We start from the raw sequence: 20,480 nt of genomic DNA on the forward strand, positions 1-20,480 counted from the left end.
CCCCCAAATTCACTAGTAAACAGAAGTCACAGACTTTCTCTAACATACAGAGCAGAGCATATATTTATAAGAGCATGAAGACAAAATATGAACAGGTAACTTTTTTACCAACATCAGACACACAGTTAAACGTCGCAGCCACTGTGCTTTAAAGGGTAAATATGAACTAATTAGACCGCCATTCACTGGACACTTTTTTAGTTCCACCCGTTTCACTGCGCATTAACCTAAATATATAATCAGCCACTCACATCACAACATAATGCATTTAGACATGGTCAAGTCAACATGCTGAAGTTCAAACTGAGCATCAGAATAGAGAAGAAAGTTGATTTAAGTGACTTTGAATGTGATATGGTTATTAGTACCACATGTACTGGTCAGAATATTTCAAACTGCTAGTCTGCTGGGATTTTCCCACAAAATCATATTTAGGGGTTACAGAGAATGGTCTGAAAAGGAGAAAAATATCAACTCAGAGCTGATAGGAAAGCAACAGTAACTCAACTAACCACTTGTTACAACCAAGGTGTGCAGAATAGCATCTCTGATACAGTCCTCACAGATTCGCCAGAATTGGACAATAGAAGATTGAAAAGCATTGTCTTGTCTGACGAGTCATGATTTCTTCTGCCACATTCAAATGGTACAGTCAGAATTTGGTATAAACAACATGAAAACGTGGATCCTTCCTGCCTTTAATTAACAGCTCAGGCTTCTGCTGGTGGTGTAATCATGTGGGGGAGATTTTTTCATACACTTCGGGTTGCTTAGTACTGACTGAGCATCATTTAAACACCACAGACTGCTTAAATATGCTTGATGGACATGTCCGCCCTTTTATGACCACAGTGTACCCTGCTTCTGAAGTCTCCTTGCAAGAGGATGACACACTACCACAAAGCTCAAATCACCTCAAACTGGTTTCTTGAAGATGACAATGACTTCACTGTGTAGTCATCTACAGTCACCAGATTTCGGTCAAATAGACTTTTGGGATGTGGTGGGATGGATGTGCAGCTCACAAATTTGCATCAGTGGGATGATGCTATCATGTCAATACTGAATGTTTCCAGCACCTTGTTCAATCTATGCTGCAAATAATGAAGACGCTTATGAAAGCAAAAAGCAGTCCAACAATACTAGCAATGTGCATCTAACAAAGTGTCCTGTGAGTGTAAACTGGATGCTTATTTAAGGGTAATCGAATGAAGGAAAGATGGCTACTTCATCTCAGACAGACAATTTCACATGTCCAGTTTTATTTTGTTCTAAATGTTGATTCCACATTGTGCCGCCACACTGGATATTACATCCATCCTGAACCACTTCAGCCAGAGTTTGACATTGGGGGAATTTTCTCTCAGGAACTGATCATAAGTTTGCAAGATTTTCTGAACCACTTATGCCACTGGTAGGAAATCATGTAGCACGACTCCTACAGCATGTACTTTTCCAGTTTTGTTTTAATGTTCTTCACAAGTTTTAGCAAATCTCAGTTACATTTCCAGTCATATTTCCCAGTTTGCTAAGAGATTCACTGATGGTAGCAAGTTCACAGGTTCTCTTTTCCTTTTCCATGAAATCCTGAGAAGTACTGAGGGTGAGATGGATGGACAAAGTTGCTGAGTAAACACTTGGAATCTATTCATTCGCACAGTGGCTCCAGGGGATGGGGAGGAGGGGTTCATGAGAAAAAGTGGGGGAATGAATGAGCGAGGGACAGAGGGAAAGAGAGGGAGACACAGAGAGAGAAACACACGGGAGAGCGCAACCTTTTTCTTGCTCAAGCTCATCAAGTACGGGCCAGGGCTCCTGAAAACGCAGGGATTACCAGGGAACAGGGGCTGTACTGGCCAGGGCCGCCTCTGCTCACTCCTGCACTGCACGCTACACTGCCCCGCTAAAGCACAGCGCATGGTTCTCACACACACACACACACACACAAATCAGTCATGCTTGATGCTTACATATAAGGTAATCAGAATCAGAATCAGAATCAGAAACTTTATTGTCATTGTCATGAGAACAACGAAATTAAGAATGGTCCCCGATCATTGCATCATCCCTAGCAATATCAAAATATAATATAATCATATCTCATTTTCAAAATTTCACATGAACACACACAGATAAAAAAAAAGAGTGAATATATGCATCATAAATAGCTTTATAATTACTTCACAAGTAGTAATTTAAAAGTAATCATCTCTAATTATTATTATTATAATTTTTACATTTTGGGACGTTAATGCAATAATAAACTGTCTAGAGCAAACCCCAGTTTTCTACTACTGACCTCTGACCATTCAAATGAAGAAACAGACTTTACTTAATACAGAATATACAGTTTATTCTGCAATCGTTCCTTCACCAGGCAACATAAACCTTTGACCCATTGCTATATGATTAAAGATGTGCTACTTAAGTTGCTTCCTGGATAAATACTTGTCTGCCCCCAAGACACCCAGACAATCCCTCAGCCTTGGGCAATGCAGTGAGGGATGCTGCAAAATACATACGTTAGACTGAACACCAAGCAGAGGTCAAATCCTGTTAAGGTAAACACAAACAATGAGGAAGTGAGCAACATGTGCATAAAGTGGAAAACATGACCATCTGACAGAGTCTGTTGAAATGCTTCAGGGGATTCTTTTAGCAAGAAGCAAGCGGTGCATAAACAGAAAACTGAAGGTTAAGGAGAAGGGAAAGCAAAATATAACGGCGAAACTTTTAGTGTTGATGTCTAAGCCAAAAAATATCAAAATAACTGACTGTTAACATCATTAAAGGAATAATTTGGCCACTTTAGAAATGCATCCATTAGAAAGATGAGAGGATTAAGTCCACTCTTTCCATTAAATATAAAGTTATAGTAGGAGATGGCTAGCTTAGCATACACAGTGAAAGCAAGCAAACAGCAAGCCTTGGTATATCCTATCTGAAGGATTAAAGAATTCACCTAACATCTTAAGTGCTCTCTAATTTAACATTGCATAGCCTAATATAGGTATTTCCAGACTTTCTACCCATTTGCTATTATAATGGACTAGTTCTTATACAGCACTTTCCACTGGTGCTGTGTGATACTACAAAAATTGGCATTTATCCGATACCAAGTAAATACAGAGCCCATACTCCCAACACCAATATCGATACTTTTAACCTATAAAGGCAGCTTATGTATGGGAGAGCAGGGCGTTATGAGTTATGAGATGAATATTCATCAATTTGCAAATTCTGAACATATTTTAATGATCACTAAATTATTTGTACTTTCTTCTATAATTGAATAATCTGTCAAAACACACCTTACAGTTTCAGCGGGTGTTTGTAAAGCTGGGTTTTTCTGGAGACCTGGAATGTAAATGTTCCTGTCTCTAAAGCACTTTGGGTCAACTTGTGTTGTTTAAATGTGCTACAGGCTATAAATAAAATATAGATGACAGTCAACACAAAAACATTCAAACATTTTTCATACTGGATGTTTAAGAAAAAATTTTTTTAACCACAATTCAAACTTTTACATACTGAACTTATAAGATGGAAACAAAGTATCACTTTCATTTTGCTAGTATTGATCCAATACCAATACTGGCGCTGGTGTACTATCACTAATGATACTACCCATATTTGGATCCATCTGCCCACATTTACTTTCCACTATAAATCTCATTCACCCAATCGCATTCATTTTATCTAACATTCACACATACACTCAGATCAGGGACAACTTCATGTTCAGTATCTTGCCCAAGGTAACTTTGACACAAGGACACGATTGATCCAACAACCTTCCAATTGGTAAACGATCCGCTCTACTACCTGAGCCATAGCCACCCTAGTTTAATGACATAAAACACAGAAGTTCTTATATTTAGGGGCTAAAGTAGTCAGAGAAAACAACAAACAGCCTCGTTATAATAAAGTGAAGAGGCAAACACTGCCCTAATACTCCGCTCCTTAGTATGATCAGTCAACAGGGGGAAGCTTGCTGAGTGTAAAGGTCTTGGCTGACTGGTCTGTAGGTGCTTTTCTATAACAAGAGCCGCTGACAGAAGAGCAAACAGAGGAAACCATACACCCCTCTGTCCTGGAGAGCTGAGGTGGCCAGAAAACAAAGGAAGGAAATTCTTTGTCTGCTGAAAATAGTTTCACATAGATAAATAAAAACATAATAATGAAACCTTGTTTAAAGCATTAAATATACCCACAAGCAAACCTTTAAACAGAAGGAAATATAGAGCATGGTGATCTAATTCAGATACTGAACGTTGGAAATACTGTTTGTTGGCTTTACTGTATGAGGTACTGTGTTTTTGAAGCATTCCTGAGAGGCTATGTGGACCAGACTGGCAGACTGGGTGATGAGTAAAAGCTCACCACAGAGGGAAGAAAGGCATGGCTGGCTTGTGTCTGTTTACATATTATCAAATGCACACAGATGTTAGGAGTAAATACAAGTGTTTTACTCTTCAAAGCTGTTTCACCTTGCATTCTAATCATCCCAAACTGCAGAGCAGAGTATCAGTGAGGTCACAGTGACATAGGTAAATCCTTCATTAGACGTCAGAGTTTCGGAGCAGAGTGAAAAGGCAAGAGAGGTGGGCTCAGAGCGGAGACAAGGACTTTCATTCAGCTCCTCCATGTCTCCTTGTAAAACTATCTTTCAACATGCACTTCTCACTCTTTCAGTGCAAGCCTTCAAGCTTCAAGCTTCAAGCTTTGAATGTCTTATTTTACTCCAGAAAGGAAGCAAAAGGAAGCCACATTTCCAGTAGAACATTAATTTTATTTAATCACAAGTATTACAAACTGACACCAAAAGTGTCAGTGTTTATGTCACCATCATTAACAACACTTCTTGTATATCTCAAAGCAGTCATTGGTGCTGGCATTGCCTGGTGGTGAGAGATGGCCAGCAAGCATGCAAGCACACAGCAGCCATCTTCAAGGCATTATTACTCTGAGAGAGAAGAGAGTCGCGATAAGACCCGGCCTTTACACAGACTGATAATGTAGGGTTAAGGTGTCTCTCTCTCACACACACACACAAACTGTATGCACACACAAATACAGGCATGCACTTGTGTGTGAGATCAGTTTTAGTGCCAAGTCCAAATGGTCAGCCTTCATCGTGAAAAACTCATTAAAACAGAAAGGTCAGAATAAAAGTAGTTTCAAAGGCTGGATGTTTTCCAACACGTATAAATATAAAATATGAAGAAAAAAAACCTTACTGGGAATGGAAACGCTTTTCTACTCTATTTGAGCACTCAAACGACTTTATATAACATGCTTTGTTCACACAAGCAGATTTTTCTACACTCAAGCGCTTTCTATCATTCACACACAGATGAACGCACTGGAGAGCAACTCTGCCCAAGGATACTTTCGTAGTGGAGCAGCCAGGGATTGAATCACCAACCTTCTGATTAATAAATGATCTGGTTGACCTCCTGAGCTACAGTCACCTCAAATAGACAAGGATAAGAAGAAATAAGAATATAAAGCCAAAAGTACATTCAGTTTTAGATACCCAGTTATTCTTATGTTCCCTCTTGCTGTCTACTTCTAATGGTTTGTGTGCTCATTTCTGTGGAAGGGACTTAAGACAGAAGTAGCTGACCAATGTTTGCCATCCAGTACCACACCTTGTCTCCTCCTATTGTCCTTCCTGTTGTTTAAGACTAGCCTATACAGGTGGGATAAGCATTCATTATGTCTTCTAAGACCAGTGTACACAAACCACCACAAGTAAGATAACTAACTAAGCAGATATTCACATATGGGCTGAAGATACACATGTAGGTACATGCATCAGGTCTGCATGTTCTCCTCTGCATCTGTCTGTGAACAGGTTTCAGCCAGGTCATCTCTGTTCTTCTGACACCCCAAAGAGATTAGCTCCAGACACCTCTTGACCCTCAACAGAAACAAAAACAAAAAAGAAATCAAAACGTCTTTACATCAACTGAAATGCAGAACAAATACAGACTTAAATGTAGTTTAAAATTATTATTTTTTAATTAGTCCTTTATTTATCAAGGTAAAAATCTCACTAAGATTAAAGATCTCGTCTCCAAGAGAGACCTGGTGTCATGGCAACAAAAGTCAAAAACACATGCACCACATAACTACATAGCAATTAAAATAAATACAATATTCCGTACAAATATGTGAAAAATATACAATAACAGCTTTTAGCTTTTTAGTGAATGAAGTTTACATGAATGTCAAAGAAGTTGATCTTACACTGACAGTGGATGCAGGCTCTTACACCCATCTAGTGGTTACCAGATCAACTGCAGTCTCTGAAATTACCTGAGGTCAGTAGGAATTCTTTTTTCCAACCATAATTTGACTGGCTTGGTCCTCGGCTTGGTCACAATATGCAGTTAATCCTATAAGAGTTAAGTATAAGTTTTTTAATTACAGTCATTTTTATATATAGTGGCCATATTAAATTGTGACTGGACAATTGTAATTGAAAAATTAGGGCCAGGCGAGGTCTATTCTTTCATTATTTAATGACAAATTAAGAAACTAAAAGATCTGGAGTTGATCCCAAGTGTTGAACTTGCAATTTGTAGCGTTTCATTAGAATTCAGTCAGTGCAAGTGAAGGGGGCCATAATTAACCCCCACATAAATCTATTAGAGAAAGTTGCAAAATCAGCAATCTGGTTCCATCTTAAAAAGAATGAATACTCTGGAACACCAAAAGGTCAGGAAGATCATGGAAGACAACCAAAGAAGATGATCACAGAATTCTCTCTGTGGTAAAGAAGAAAAAAATCTGAACATCTACCCAAGTAAAGAACACTCTCAATGAGGTATGAGTATCATTATCCAGGGTTTACAGCAGGGTGCCATCCACTAGTTACACTTAAGAATGGGAAGGGCAGATTAAACTTTGAGAAAACATCTAGAAGACATCCACAAACAAGCAACAGCTGAAAAGTGCTGCAGTAAAGAGAGAAAACAGTATTTGGTGATATCCATGAATTTTAGGCTGCAAATGATTTTCAACCAACGACTAAAAACTGTTTTTATACTTAAAATTGTTGAAATTGTCCTTAATTTTGAGCTTCTCAAAATAGGGAATTGTGTATAAAAAGACAGTTAATGCAGTTAAACCCCATAAGGTAAACCTGAAAGTCTGCACTTCAGTCAGAGCTTGACTGCATGATTCAAAATCCACTGTGGTGGTGTACAGAGGCACATTTGCAGAAAATTGTCCCAGTTTGCAAAATCCTAAGGCCGTAACTCTATGTGCAAAGACAATTGTTGCTGTTAAAAATGAAGCAAGCTTCAGAATAAGGAGAAGGAACTTAACTAGAGCTTATGGGATATTCTGAAGGAAAAGATTACGTAGCTACAAATCGTTTAGTAAAAAAACTAATTTAGATAAGCCGTGATAACTGTACTTACTTCAGTACTGTAGGTGCAACAGACATTCCAGTTGCTTTTAAACGTCGAACGCGGAACAAAAGCGTGAGTTCATGTTTCTTCCGGTTTACAGAGTCGGCGTACAGGCGGTTTTCTTCAAAACATTATGGCGTCGAGAAGAGCGACAACAGTTCCAAGTAGTTTTAAAAGCATCCCCACCGACTCTAAAAGGTAGTTTCTATATTCCCTTTTTCTTTTACACTGCTGTTGTAACATTCTCCGGTGTGTGATTTGTTTTAAATTGTAGCTTATTTTAATGTGCAGAAAACACACTGAAGCTCAGCGGTTTTTCTTTGACGCACTACATATTCTTTTCTTTAGCCACAGGCCTAGACGTATTTAGAAATAGTTTATAAGTAGAAATACATTTACAAGAATTTCTTTGTGTAAAGAAAGCTCAGGATAGCTCGGCTAACATTATAGCGTCTGGCTTAGCATACTTTCTGTTTGTTCCAATTTCGTCCTCATTTCTGTATCCTTTATTTCTTCTCAGTTCAAAAAGCAGTAACCCTGCTAATAAAGCCAACAACGTCGGATCTGTGAAGAAAACTGTTAAATGTAAGTATGCGATACTACTATGGGCTTAATAGATTGTTAATTTTACCTACAGCTGTCAGTGTCAGACATCACATTAATTTATAGTCCTAAAAACTCCTCAAAGGGTCTTCCACAAGGTATTTGAGCTGATCACTGTCTATGTGATTTTCCACAAAAGATCTAATAATGCAACTCAATTTGCATGATAGCTGTTAGGTATAAATAAAATAATCATGACACAATTTTTCTAGAACTTGCTGAACTATTTTTCGTTTATAGAGGACTTTAGTGATGTGAGGCTTGCACAGATGTGTTACAACAGGGGTGGGGAACTCCAGGCCTCAAGGGCCGGTGTCCTGCAGGTTTTAGATAGCACCCTTGGTCAACAGACCTGAATCAAATGATTAGTTCATTGCCAAGCCTCTGGAGAACTTCATGACATGTTGAGGACGTAATATAGCCATTTAAATCAGCTGTGTTGGATCAAGGACTCGTCTAAAACCTGCAGGACACCAAGGCAGTTGGGGCTTGGAGTTTCCCACCCCTGTGTTACAGCAACATTCAGCCTAAATGTTTTTTTTCTTTCTTAAATAATATCCATAAATGTCCTCATTAATCTTTAGTAAGTGGGACTGTTGTTAAGTCTCGATATCTTCAGTCTGCTGAGAAGACATCTCTTTCAAAGGTAATGCTATTTTTATTTCTGTTTTTCTGTACAATATGTGCTTCACTTGTTCATTAGATACATCGTTCTTCATCGTTTTACATAGCTTTCAAAGCTAAGATGTTGAGATATTGTCTTCAGCCTCACATTTATATTTAGCACACGTCTTAATTTCATCTTGAATTTTGCTGTCACGTTTTTCATACTGATTGCATCTCTGTAAACATTAACAGAGTAACTCACTGACCAATGAGTCGAACACTGTGCCACGACCATCTTCACCAAAACCCACAGGTGTCAAACCAAAGGCGGGTACTCCGACAAGACGCTCAATGGCCCCATATGCAACATGTAAGTAATCCCTGTGGCCATAGTTGTGACTGTGGGTGCTGATTCAGACATGTATAGTAAGTGTTGTGTGCTGTAATCATATTATCAGCTTTATAAAAAGCTTTTATTTTCATCTGTCAAGACTTTGATGCAGATCAGAGGTATCCAGTTCACTTTAGAGCTCAGTAATTAGGTCTACCTTAGCCAACATGCCAATAAAATCATGCATTATGATAATAGATTTACAAGTAGGCTGCCAAACAACCAAGTCACAACCACTTGAAATATTACAGCTACTGGCAGTTTTTAGTTTTGGACTGCAAAAGATCTTGTATCATGAAGTTTACAATACTGCATGCGATCTAGCCTTCTGGAGAGAAATTGGATACACATAAAAATAAAATAAAAATTTAAAAAGAGAGAAGTGAGAAAATCCCTCACTTTGGCTCTTCTAAGATAAAACTTTCCAACTACATTCCATCAGTTTGAGACTTGATGGAATGTAGTTTTATGCCTCTTTTCAGTTCAGCGGCTTTCCAAATCCACTGTTCCTGGATAGGGATGTGCTCTGCTTGTATATATATATTTTTTAAAAAGGGACAATGGAAATTATGTGTTCTGAAAAAATATTATCAACTGACAAATGGATACAGTCAGCTATTTAGATTGATTCTAGTTGAATTGTTTTCAGTTAATATCTTTAGTAATGCAAAAAACACAGCATCTGAGTAAGCGTCTATGGTCTAAATCAGCGGTCCCCAACCTTTTTTGCGCCACGGACCGGTTTATGCCTGACAATATTTTCACGGACCGGCCTTTAAGGTGTCGCGGATAAATGCAACAAAATAAAACTAGTACCAGTACTGAAAAAAAGATTTATTCATAACACATGTGAAAAGACCCAGGAAAACTGAGTTAGCGATAAAAATGATAACAAAATAACGCTGAAAACCAATAAAAACCCTGAAAACTATACATTTCACACCTGAGCCTCAACTCTCGCGGCCTGGTACCAAACGACTCACGTACCGGTACCGGTCCGAGGCCCGGGGGTTAGGGACCGCTGGTCTAAATGATAGCTGTAAATAACACATTCACATTTTTCTTCCTTTTTAGCAATGATGTCACGTGAAAATGAAGCATCACTTCTTGGGAAAAGTGTTCTGCAGTCCACATTCTCAGATAATCCCCGCTTTCGACCAGATTTAGATATTTCGGTTATCAAAGGTAAACTGAATAAAAATGCTGAAAATTTTTTATGATTTGGACTGTCCTGTAACTTTGTTTTTTGTTCTATCTCCCAAGATCGAACAGTCATTGAAAATGCAGTAGAACCTGAAAGAAATCCAGAGAATGAAAAGATGATGGTTGAGATGGAAACATTTCTTCTGGCCTACCTCACAGCTAAGGTTAGTTGATGTAATAGATCTGATAATAGTTCAGTTAGTGTACAGTAAGATGCTAAGTAAAAACATAGTCATCTATTTTATTATTTTGGTGACTTCTACATCGAGAGATATTATGCTTACAATTTTTTACTTAAGATGGAGAGCAATACAGCAAAACTCAAGGCTGAGGCAGAAACAACGATTCTGCAAGCAATGGAGGAAGAGCAGTCATTGCATGATGAGGTCAAGGAGAAGAAACGTCAGTATCTCCTTGCAGAAAAGAAACGGCTGGTGAATGAACTGCTGGATTTGCAGGTCTGGAATAATAAATGGTGTTTTCCTTTTTTAACATGCGTTTTAATTAATACTGTGTGTTCTGTTGTGGCACTGCTTACAACACTTGTAAGCAGATGAAGCATGGTTCTCTAAAATCTGCTGGTAGATGTCTGTGTTGATTTTGGACATGAAAAATGCAGTGATCTGGACCTGGATTCTGTGACACTGGCCTTCATTCACTCCTTGTGAATCTCTCACATGTCCTTGAATCAACTTTTCTTGACAATCCTCTGAGTTCTGTGCAGCTTTTCCTACCACATTTTTTTCCTATTTGTTGATAAGATAACAAATAGGAAAGATTGGGGAAACCTGCAGTCAGCTGAGACTGAAGAAGTCACTTGGATGAGTGACGAAACGTTTCTCCCACAAAACGCTACGTCCAGATGAACAGAATCAACTTTTGGAGAGGTCCTATTTGTTGACTTCCTATTAATATGCTTTAGTACAGCACTCTGTGTCCCAATTCAGGGGCTGCATCCTTTGGAGGATCGGGCCTTTGCGGTCTACGTGGGCCAGCTCCTTCAAAGACCGAGAAGTGTGAGGCTGTGAAATGGGATGGTCTAGCCTTCAGATTTGTTTGTATTTGAAAAGAGTAAGAAGAAAAATCTTACAACCAAGTAGCTGCCGTCATTGAATTCTGGGATAGGTTGGGCCACGACGGATACACCCGGCCCATCCTTCAAATTCGGGGAAATGAAGGACTCATTTTTCGGCTGCATTTGGAGCCTTCGAGTTGGGACAGCCTTCATCACCTGGCTGTGAGGTAATCGGCCTTCAAATGCGGCTTCCGAAGGATGCAGCCCCTGAATAGCACTGGACAACTGTCATCGGTTTTCCTCATGTGGCAGCTGTTAACCAAAATCATCAAAATTAAAACAAAAAAGGCTTGAAATATTTCACTTTAAACATACTGAATATAAACTATATTAAACCTTTACTTTTTTTAATTAAGTTACAATTGTTTTTTGGGGTTTTTTTTATGATTCTAGTTTTTGGTGACGCACTAGTATATTTAATGTCCATTTGAATTTTGGGTTAACTAATGCGAAAATACACTTAGGTAGCAAACTTTGGTTCTTTTGTACACTCTTTTGAATCAAGCTGGATTCTATTAATGTCTGGTCAAAACATGTTTTCGAAATGAAAAATGGTGGACACACAAAGCGTATAATTGATTCATGTTCTATAATTATTGCCCCTCAGGTTGCTACACTGACTCCTGTGGCAGAGGCTGTTGGTCAGTTTACAAAGGACTACAAGTCTTTTGCTACAGCTGTTGACACCACCCGACATGAGCTGCCTGTTAAGAATTTCTACATTGATGGAGATAGACGTGAATTTCTAGGTAATTTTTACGTTAAACTCATAAGTACGATTTAAACAAACAAACAAACAAAAAAACCCACAAAATTGCACTGATGCAGACTCCATTAAGCCTCCATATAAATGTTTTGATCTACTACTTATGTTGGTGAAATTTAAAAGCTACATGGAGAAATCCTTTCTATGTCAAACTGTTGACAGGAGGAGGATACACACACACACACAGACACACACACACACACACACACACACACACACTAATTTAAAAATATACTTGATTTAGCTGTGGTTTAATAACAAAGTGCCCAGCAGGGGGGTGCTCTGACTGGAAAAATAAAAAAGACTTAAAGAACTGCATTTAAAAATAAATAAAATAAAATTCTTCCATGAATCAAGTTTTGCTTGGGCTCTGTTGCTTGGATTTTACAGGATAGTGGTATACTGTAAGGCTATGGTAAGAGCCTTGTTTTAAGTCTAATTATATATTTAGAAATATATTTTTCAGGCATTTACATGAGAGATTACACGAGTGATTACATGATCCATTTAAAACTGTACAACCACCATGGGCTTTTGTTACAACAAAAGTCATATGTGGTATGTAGCTTGGAGAAAATTATTGTTTTCTGATCTCTCTCTTTTTTTTTTTTTCTTTTTTTTTTTTTAATAAATTTAAATTGAACCCTTTCAGATAAAGCTGTGGCATCCTTAAAGGAGAGTGAGAAATTGCTGTTGGAGTGCACAGAGGGTGATTATAAGGACAACAGCACATCTCTGGAGTGCCTTCGAGACATAAAAGTAACATCAAAGGACATCAGTCAGCAGCTGTCCGGGTAGGCGCATGTATAAAGAATGTTGTGTTTTGCTGTGTTAGGTTATGATTGTTTTGTTCCTTCACAGGTTGTGTAACAGTGTGGGTATGGCAGCTTTATCAAAACCTTTTAAAAACAATCACTTTTATTTTTAGTTTTATTTTTTTTCCCCTCCCAGGGCCTTTAAGGAGCAGCTGGAACTGTCATCACTGGTCTGTCGTCAAAGAATCTATGTGCAGCAGAGCACAGAGGAGGAGCAGCTGGGCAGTTCAAGATCCAGAGAGCTCTACTGCCCCAAACACTGAAGGATCGCATTCAGCATGGCATACACAGAACAAGCACTTTGGATATGCTCCAACTCCACATGTTTTATGATTTCTATATATTCACAGGTTTTGTCTGTTTTTGTGTGTACTGTGTAGGTGTACATTTGTGATTTTCTTTGTGGTTGTGTTGTAATGTTGTAAATGTGGACTAATTGCTTCTTTATAGATGTGACCAATAAATACAAGAAAGAATTTAGATTTTGCAGACTATGAAAAATCGCATTGCACTAAGAATCCATAATATCCTAACCAAGGTTGCTGAATACAGAGGAGTTTGAAACTTTGATCAAATAACTCTAACATACCTTGTCACTAAATCACAAACTTGTGATATCTCAGAAATTGGCAAAATTATTAATTTGATTTATGAGTCTAACAACGCGTTTGAATTTTTGTTCGACCCCTTATGTGTGCTTGTTTTATTTTGCAATTTTAACTAAACATCAAAAACTACGTTTTAAAGTCATAAAACATTCGACCTTAAATGAGTCCATCCTCACCCGGATGTGACGTTAATCAAGACAACAATGGGTCATTTCTATTGGTAGTTTGTGGAAAGTGACGACCTTCCCTTTACTGAGAGCCAATGAATCGCAGGAGAAGCCGTCGCATGTGAGTAAAACATTTATTTCACATAAAGTGAGCATTTCTTAAAATTGTATTATAAACCAAATGTCAGTTGTATGTTTTTTGCTTCGAAAAACAGATGTTTGCGTGGAAATAACGATGTGTTTTTGTTTGGTAGCCAACCGTCCAGACCGCTAGCTAGCCGTCCAAGTTAGACATTAGCATGATGGTCAGCGCTGCAGTAACACCTGTGGCAGATATATATGTATATGCGGTGATTTATCCTTTACACATTGCATGCACGACACCGTATCCTTTGTTGCGTTGTGTTATTCTAACCCTGAATCTGCAAAGGAGCAAGAGAGGTATTTTAAGATTTGGGGCTTCCTGTTTTAGCGGTGGGATGAAAACGTTATATTAAAAAAAGTTGCTTGTTGCACATTTACTTGGATAAAACTCGAATATGCACATTATAATACAAATGTTAGCAAAACGTTTATGCTGCAGTTTAAAAATGTTGAATTGGCGCATGTATGAGGATAGTGAGACGGTGGTGGCGTGTGCAGTACAGCGGGCATCAGTACTGAGATTTTCCTTGTTTGCAGTGGTGATGGACAGGCTGACAGATGAGGTCAGGCAGGAGTCTCCATGGACCATGATCTCTGCAGATGATATTGTGTTCTTTAGCGAGAGTATGGTGCAGGTATGCTCTGGCGATGAGAGGAATAAAAGTCAGTAGAAGCTAGACAGAGTACATGTGTGAATAAGAGGGATTAACGCGCAACAGCGAAGTTGTAAGAAGTAGAGGTATTGAAGGTAGGTACGTTTAGATACCTGGGGGCAGCCATCAAAACCAAAAGACAAGAGAACAGAAGAAGAGGGTGCAAGTAGGGTGGAGCAGGAGGATACAAATCTTGGGACACATTTGTGACAGATAGCAGCAAGAGAAAAGGGGAAGACCTATGAGATGGTGAGACCTGATCTGTGGTTTGGCGACAGTGGCACTGACAAAAAGACAGGAGGCTAAGCTGAAGATGCTAGGATTTCCATTGAGAATGACCACAGGATTGCAAAGATAGGGACGGTTCAGGTTGAGCAGTTTGGGGGCAAAGTTGGAAGCAAAGATGAGACCAGAGAAAGCGGTAAGAGCAAAGAAAATGTATTCAGCTCCAGAGATAGTCCTTGTTCTAGGGCTGGGCGATATATCGAGTTTTTAAAAAATATCGATATATTTTCATACGAGATATAAGATGTGACAATATCGTTTATATCGATATAGTCTGTTATGTTATAATTATACTTGTGGAGCCGCAGGTTTGCCTCTCTTTCGTCCACTTTTGTCTCTACGCAATGTTACTCGGCCTCGCCTCTCATTCACTGAACACAACTCCGCCTCCCTCATAGCTTCACCTGCAGGCAATGACAAGATGAAAGCGGAAAATCTCCGTTAGCGAGTTACCGTGCGTGGGGCTGGACGGCGTCAACGTGTTAGCGAGCTAACCGCGCTAGCGAGCTAACCGCGCTAACGACATGCAGCCCGGAGGGGCTGCACGGCCTAAAATCCTTTCATTTTCTCAAAACTCGACAGTGCGCCTTATGTATGAATTCTGGTTGTGCTTACTGACCGCGAACCGATTTTATGTGGTACACAGCGCTCAGCAATCTGTCAAAAAATGTTTTAATATGACTTTGCTAAGCTACGGAGCTGCACCGCTTGATGGATTGTCGGAGGATTACGGCTACCGGGGAGGAGCCTCGCGGAGTGATACATACTGTGTGTGTATAAGGACCACAAATGGCACCTGTTCAGAGACGTGGTGCAGCTGTGAAATCTGTCTCTTTGTTATTATGCTCAGCGTCTATTAGTTTACATTTTGACTGCACAATTGTGAGCTTTTTGTTATGCACAAAAACAACATTGTTTTCTTTTATTTATGGACCATGATTATTTAATAAATGCTGATAATTTATTTTTAAGTAATTTCTTCATGTACATCTACGCTGTATGTAAATAAAAGTGCCCGTGTGACATCTGGGACACAGTGTGACTAAGAACTCTCTTTTTGTTCTCAACTTATGGCTTTAAAAAAAATATCGAGATATATATCTTATATCGCCATCCAGCTAAAAAATATCGAGATATGAATTTTGGGTCATATCGCCCAGCCCTACCTTGTTCTATTCAGCAGTTATTGTTGAGTTTTGTGGACCAGCTGATGAGCCAGTTCTCCACCTTCTGCAGGGGCTAGCTACAGTGGCTTCTACCTCACAGCAGTTCCCTGGTGTAGAACTACCATCGTCAGCTCCAGTTCAGTTGAAGCTCCAGGAACACAATCCCCAAGGATGACATTTATCCATATATCATCTTTGCTTTCAAAGACTGAGTATAAGCGGTAATGTTAAGATGATGCTGGGAAAGATCATGATTTTAGAGGCAGCACAGAAATGAAGTAGCAGCCTCTGTTGTTTACCGTGGCAGACGGATTCAGGCACAAAGCAGGGCTCATTTAAGTTTGCTTGACAACGAGTAGAGATTACTTGTTGAAAAAGGTAAATATGAGGTAAAAGGTGCTTCTAATACTTGCTTTGCAATATCAATATTAATTACTAATTAAACTGTCAATCAAACAGATCTCACTCACAGAGGAGGGGTGCACCATCAGAAGGACAATGGAGACAAAGGGATAAAGAGCAGTGGCAAGGTGAAGGGAAAGCACAAGTTAGACAGGCGGACGAGGAGGAGCAGAAACCCAGACAGCATGAAGAGGACACGGTGCCAAAAGGGACCTGCCAAACGATGTGCCCCGCTCAGGAGTTACGGGATCGTGAGGCTCAGAACCGACTTCACCATTTTGAAATGTTACCAGGCACAGAGAAAGATCGGCGGCCAAAAGGAGACCCATTGCGTGCCGTTAAGGAGTATTCCAGACCAGCAGCTGGGAAGGACTCAACCAAACCGAGTGACCTCAGACCACCTCCTGTGCTGCTGAAAACTGTTAACTACCTTATTAATGACATTGCAGCCGCCCCGAGCCTGTATCCATGGACTGAGGTACGTAATATTTACACCGATCGTTCAAATTGTTGATTTCCACAAAAGCTTGGGACTTTGTGTAACAGTAAATAAGTCCAACCTTTTTTCAATATTTTACAACTGGATGATGGCAACAGATTTTAAAAATGTTGGAAAAGGAAAGAAAGGCTGTAAAATGTGTAAAATACTGCATTCACAAGAGTCTTTCTGAAGTAACATTTCTTAGCAAAAATCATTTCATTGTTTATGGTACATAATATCAGGAAATGATTCATGTTTAATAACTGAATTGGTGACTTAGAAATTAAACTTTTGTTATTATTTAAAGACAGCTAAAGAATTTAAATTTAGGGCCCATTTATTTATTGTGCAGAAGTGTGTGTTACCATCTTCAAAACAACATGCACGTGCAGAAGCCAGTTCTTTATTTTACCAAGAACCTAACGGTGCTTTGACAAAAAGTGCAGTTGTAAAGTTTTAATTTTTGTTGTTGTCATAATCCCAATTCTTGAACCTTCCTGTCTTAAACTTGCTGTAGGTTATTCTGCTATATAAATTTAAACTGTATTGCAAGTGATTCTTACAAGGGATTTATGCTTCAGCGGGAAATCTACAGCGTTGCTACGTTGTAACTAATCGTTGGGTCGACATAGGCTACTTGCTGTGAGTGACTCTTTCAATGTGGTCACTTCCCCCTGTGCATTACTATTGCTACAGCTACTTTTTTGCTGCAGTTTTTGAATTTATCAGTGAAAGAATAACAATCACTTTCTCTTGAACAAATAATCATGACATCGATATAAACACTCACAAATGTCAGCAAATTCTTGAAGGGAGATTGGTGAAACTATCAGAATGAATGTGAGCAAATGTACAAAGAAGTGGAAAAATTTAAAGATACAAATATACTTGCCCCCGAAAATAACTAACCACAACAAAGAGGCGGGTCACAGCTCGCTGTACAACCCAGGGACATTACAACAAGGTAATTAAAACATAATACACCATAATACAAGCATAAATGCCAGCAACGACATTAGCCACCTACGTAGGTTATGTTATAGCGCCTCTCCAGCAGAAGTCTAAATCAAGCCTTGCAGGGAACGACAAATATTTCACTGTCTGTTCATTTTAAAATATGTGAAAATATCTGATGGAAAAATAGCAAAACAGAATCTATCATCGTAGATTAAAGATGACTAATTTGTTGTTTACTTATTTGTTGTCGCGCAGGTTTATACCTTTGTCTTTGACCGTCTTCGTGCTGTGAAGCAGGACATGATCATCCAGAGGATGTCAGGATTGGACTGCGTGGTCATTTTAGAGCGAACCGTTCGTTTCCTCATCTATGCCTCTTATCGTCTTTGTGGGGAGCCGCTGCGTCTCTACGACCCACGTATCAATGATATACACCTGCAGGAATACCTCAGCTGGTTGCTGGATTGCTACATGACCAAAACAGGACCTCATCCCAACCAAGAAGAGTTCCAGTCGCTCAGTTTGCTGTACAACTTGGGTTGGTGACTTTGTTTATCATCTGCTATTTTGGTGTATTTGTATGCATGTTCAAGCTGGAAGTCATGCATGCATTAGTTCAGTGTTGTGCAAACAGATTTTTGATGCAGGGAATGTTTTTAAAAATTAAGGACTCCTCCACGTCCTCCAGAAAGCAATTAATTTTGTATGCTTTATTTTCTCTTACAGGTTCAGCTCGCACTATGCAGCACACCATGCAACTCCCATTGCGACTACGCAGCACTCCAAACATCAAACTTGCTCTTTTCATCAACCAAGCTTTCCTTGAGAGAAACCCTGTCCGTTTGCTTCGGTTGGCTCAAAAGCTAAACTTCCTACAGACCTGTGCGCTGCACCGTCACCTGATGACATGTCGTCAAGATCTGCTGCTCGTATACAGCCACGGATACAGCAGCCGCAACTGTCGCTTTCCTCTTGACAGACTGGCTAAGCTCTTGTTCTTAGACGCATCACTTACAGCTCAACTGTGCCGGTCATGTGGAGTTGAGGTTAACAAGGACAATCAAGTAGTATTCTCCAAAGCTGCTTTCACGGAGCCGGGACAAGGAACACTGCACTGTAAACTGTATCACAGCATAGCATCTGAGAAACAGAGAGATCTCACTGTTAAGAATATTGTTCAGAGCTGTGTTGAGACAAATAAGAAGTAAACAAGCCATACAAATACCGCTCGGTATTCTTATAAATTAGGAAATTGACTGTTTGTTTGTTTTTTAAGAAATCTGGACTGTCACTGAGCTGATGGCCACGAGTTACATTAAGATGTGAATTACTTTTATATTACTACCAATATTTTGTGTTGATGTTTCCCTTGAGTATTTTTTTACAAGAACTGTACAGAAATTCAAAGGTGTAACTGTTTACTCATTCTTATAAATTCAAATTTTGGAATCATTTTAATAAATTTGGTTACAGTCGAAATACAATGGTGGTCAGAAGTTTACATACATCATGGATTTGATTGTCGTGGTAATTTTGAGCTTTTTAATGATTTCTTTCTTTAATGGCTGGAATGACTGTAAAGTGTACGTCTTTAAAGGCTTTTTCTTTAAAAACAAAATGAATTTATTTAGGATTTTCTGTAATCCACACAGGCTCGTGCACTCACTTCATTTGTTAGTAAGTGGTGCTGAAGGTTCTACAGTGTCTTCTACCTTGACAAGACTTATTAACTTATGGTGATCATCATCAACTGAAACTGGTAGTTTCTTTGCCAGTTTAAAAAACAAAAGGATTTGTCAGCACTCGTTGGACTGACCAGTAGTCGGCACAATGTTAAAAGTCCAAGGAACTTGGTGTAGATCTAAGAAGGAGAATTGTAGATTTGGGATAGTATCTTGGGGTCATTTCTAAACAACTGCATTCTAAGATCACCAGTTCAAGCAATTGTACGCAAGTACTAGTTATTCAGTTATTCACTGTCACCCAGACGTTCACCCTCAGATGAGAGGAACTTGATTACGACGTTCAGGAACCACAAAAGCTCAAGCCTGCCATGAACTGAAAACTGCTGGTTATCCAGCATCACTGTATACAGTGAAGTGGGCTTTACATCAACATGGACTGAGAGTGTGTGACCAAAAGGCCCTGCTCCAAAATTGACACCTTCCAGTCCAACTGAAATTTGCAGCTGCCCACATGGACGAGCCTGTTTTGGTGCCAGTGGTAGTGGTGCATTGCGCAGTGGACGGAATAATGAAGCGTGACTATCTCCAAATTCTTCAACCTTACCACAAAAATCAACAGTTAAACGGTTGAAACATGAACACAGCTGGGTGATCCAACAGGACAATGATCCCGAACAGATCAAAATTTATTTGAAAACGAATAAAGAAGGCTAACGTTAAGCTTCTGGAAGCTAGGATACGCTTAAACGCCTTACCAGGAAACCAATTTAAATGAACTTTACTAAAAACATGTATACTGTACAATCATTCCACCCTGGACAAACAGCAGTTCGAAAAAGTAAATAAAAGACCAAAATAACCATGACATTCATGAGTGTATGTAGACTTCACGACTGCATCTAAACCTAAGTGCCACTAGAGGGCAGCAGATATCTTATCAGGGCATCAATGAACTCCAAAAGTGCAAATTTAAGTGAGTAAAACTGTTATAATCATGCCTTCAGTAATTGAATTGTGTCATTCACACCGCTTGACATTTCTGTTGTGTT

General features: G+C 39.2%; 2 protein-coding genes across 4 annotated transcripts; both read left to right on the plus strand.

The window, feature by feature from the left end:
• Positions 1-7,524: 7,524 nt before the first annotated feature.
• Positions 7,525-13,363, plus strand: haus8 (HAUS augmin like complex subunit 8). Its single transcript, XM_085448637.1, has 10 exons — positions 7,525-7,622; positions 7,945-8,009; positions 8,612-8,673; positions 8,886-9,003; positions 10,099-10,209; positions 10,288-10,391; positions 10,527-10,685; positions 11,910-12,051; positions 12,721-12,862; positions 13,020-13,363. The coding sequence occupies exons 1-10, from the start codon at positions 7,558-7,560 to the stop codon at positions 13,144-13,146; spliced, it is 1,095 nt and encodes a 364-aa protein (XP_085304763.1). The 5' UTR covers positions 7,525-7,557; the 3' UTR covers positions 13,147-13,363.
• A 60-nt stretch (positions 13,364-13,423) lies between these two features.
• sac3d1 (SAC3 domain containing 1) lies at positions 13,424-20,426 on the plus strand. 3 transcript variants are annotated; one of them, XM_085448634.1, is made up of 5 exons: positions 13,424-13,779; positions 14,340-14,437; positions 16,366-16,786; positions 18,002-18,284; positions 18,473-20,426. In XM_085448634.1, exons 2-5 carry the CDS (start codon positions 14,403-14,405, stop codon positions 18,952-18,954), a joined length of 1,221 nt encoding a protein of 406 aa, XP_085304760.1. In that variant the 5' UTR covers positions 13,424-13,779; positions 14,340-14,402; the 3' UTR covers positions 18,955-20,426. The 3 variants fall into 3 exon arrangements, with proteins under 3 accessions (XP_085304760.1, XP_085304762.1, XP_085304761.1); XM_085448635.1 differs by lacking the exon at positions 13,424-13,779 and adding an exon at positions 13,846-14,099; XM_085448636.1 differs by lacking the exon at positions 14,340-14,437.
• The last annotated feature ends 54 nt before the right edge of the window (positions 20,427-20,480 follow it).

This window comes from Copadichromis virginalis, linkage group LG23 (genome assembly GCF_057382275.1).
Source record: "Copadichromis virginalis isolate Kocher_CV1m ecotype Utaka linkage group LG23, C_Virginalis_male_GT1.1, whole genome shotgun sequence".
NCBI lineage: Eukaryota > Metazoa > Chordata > Actinopteri > Cichliformes > Cichlidae > Copadichromis > Copadichromis virginalis.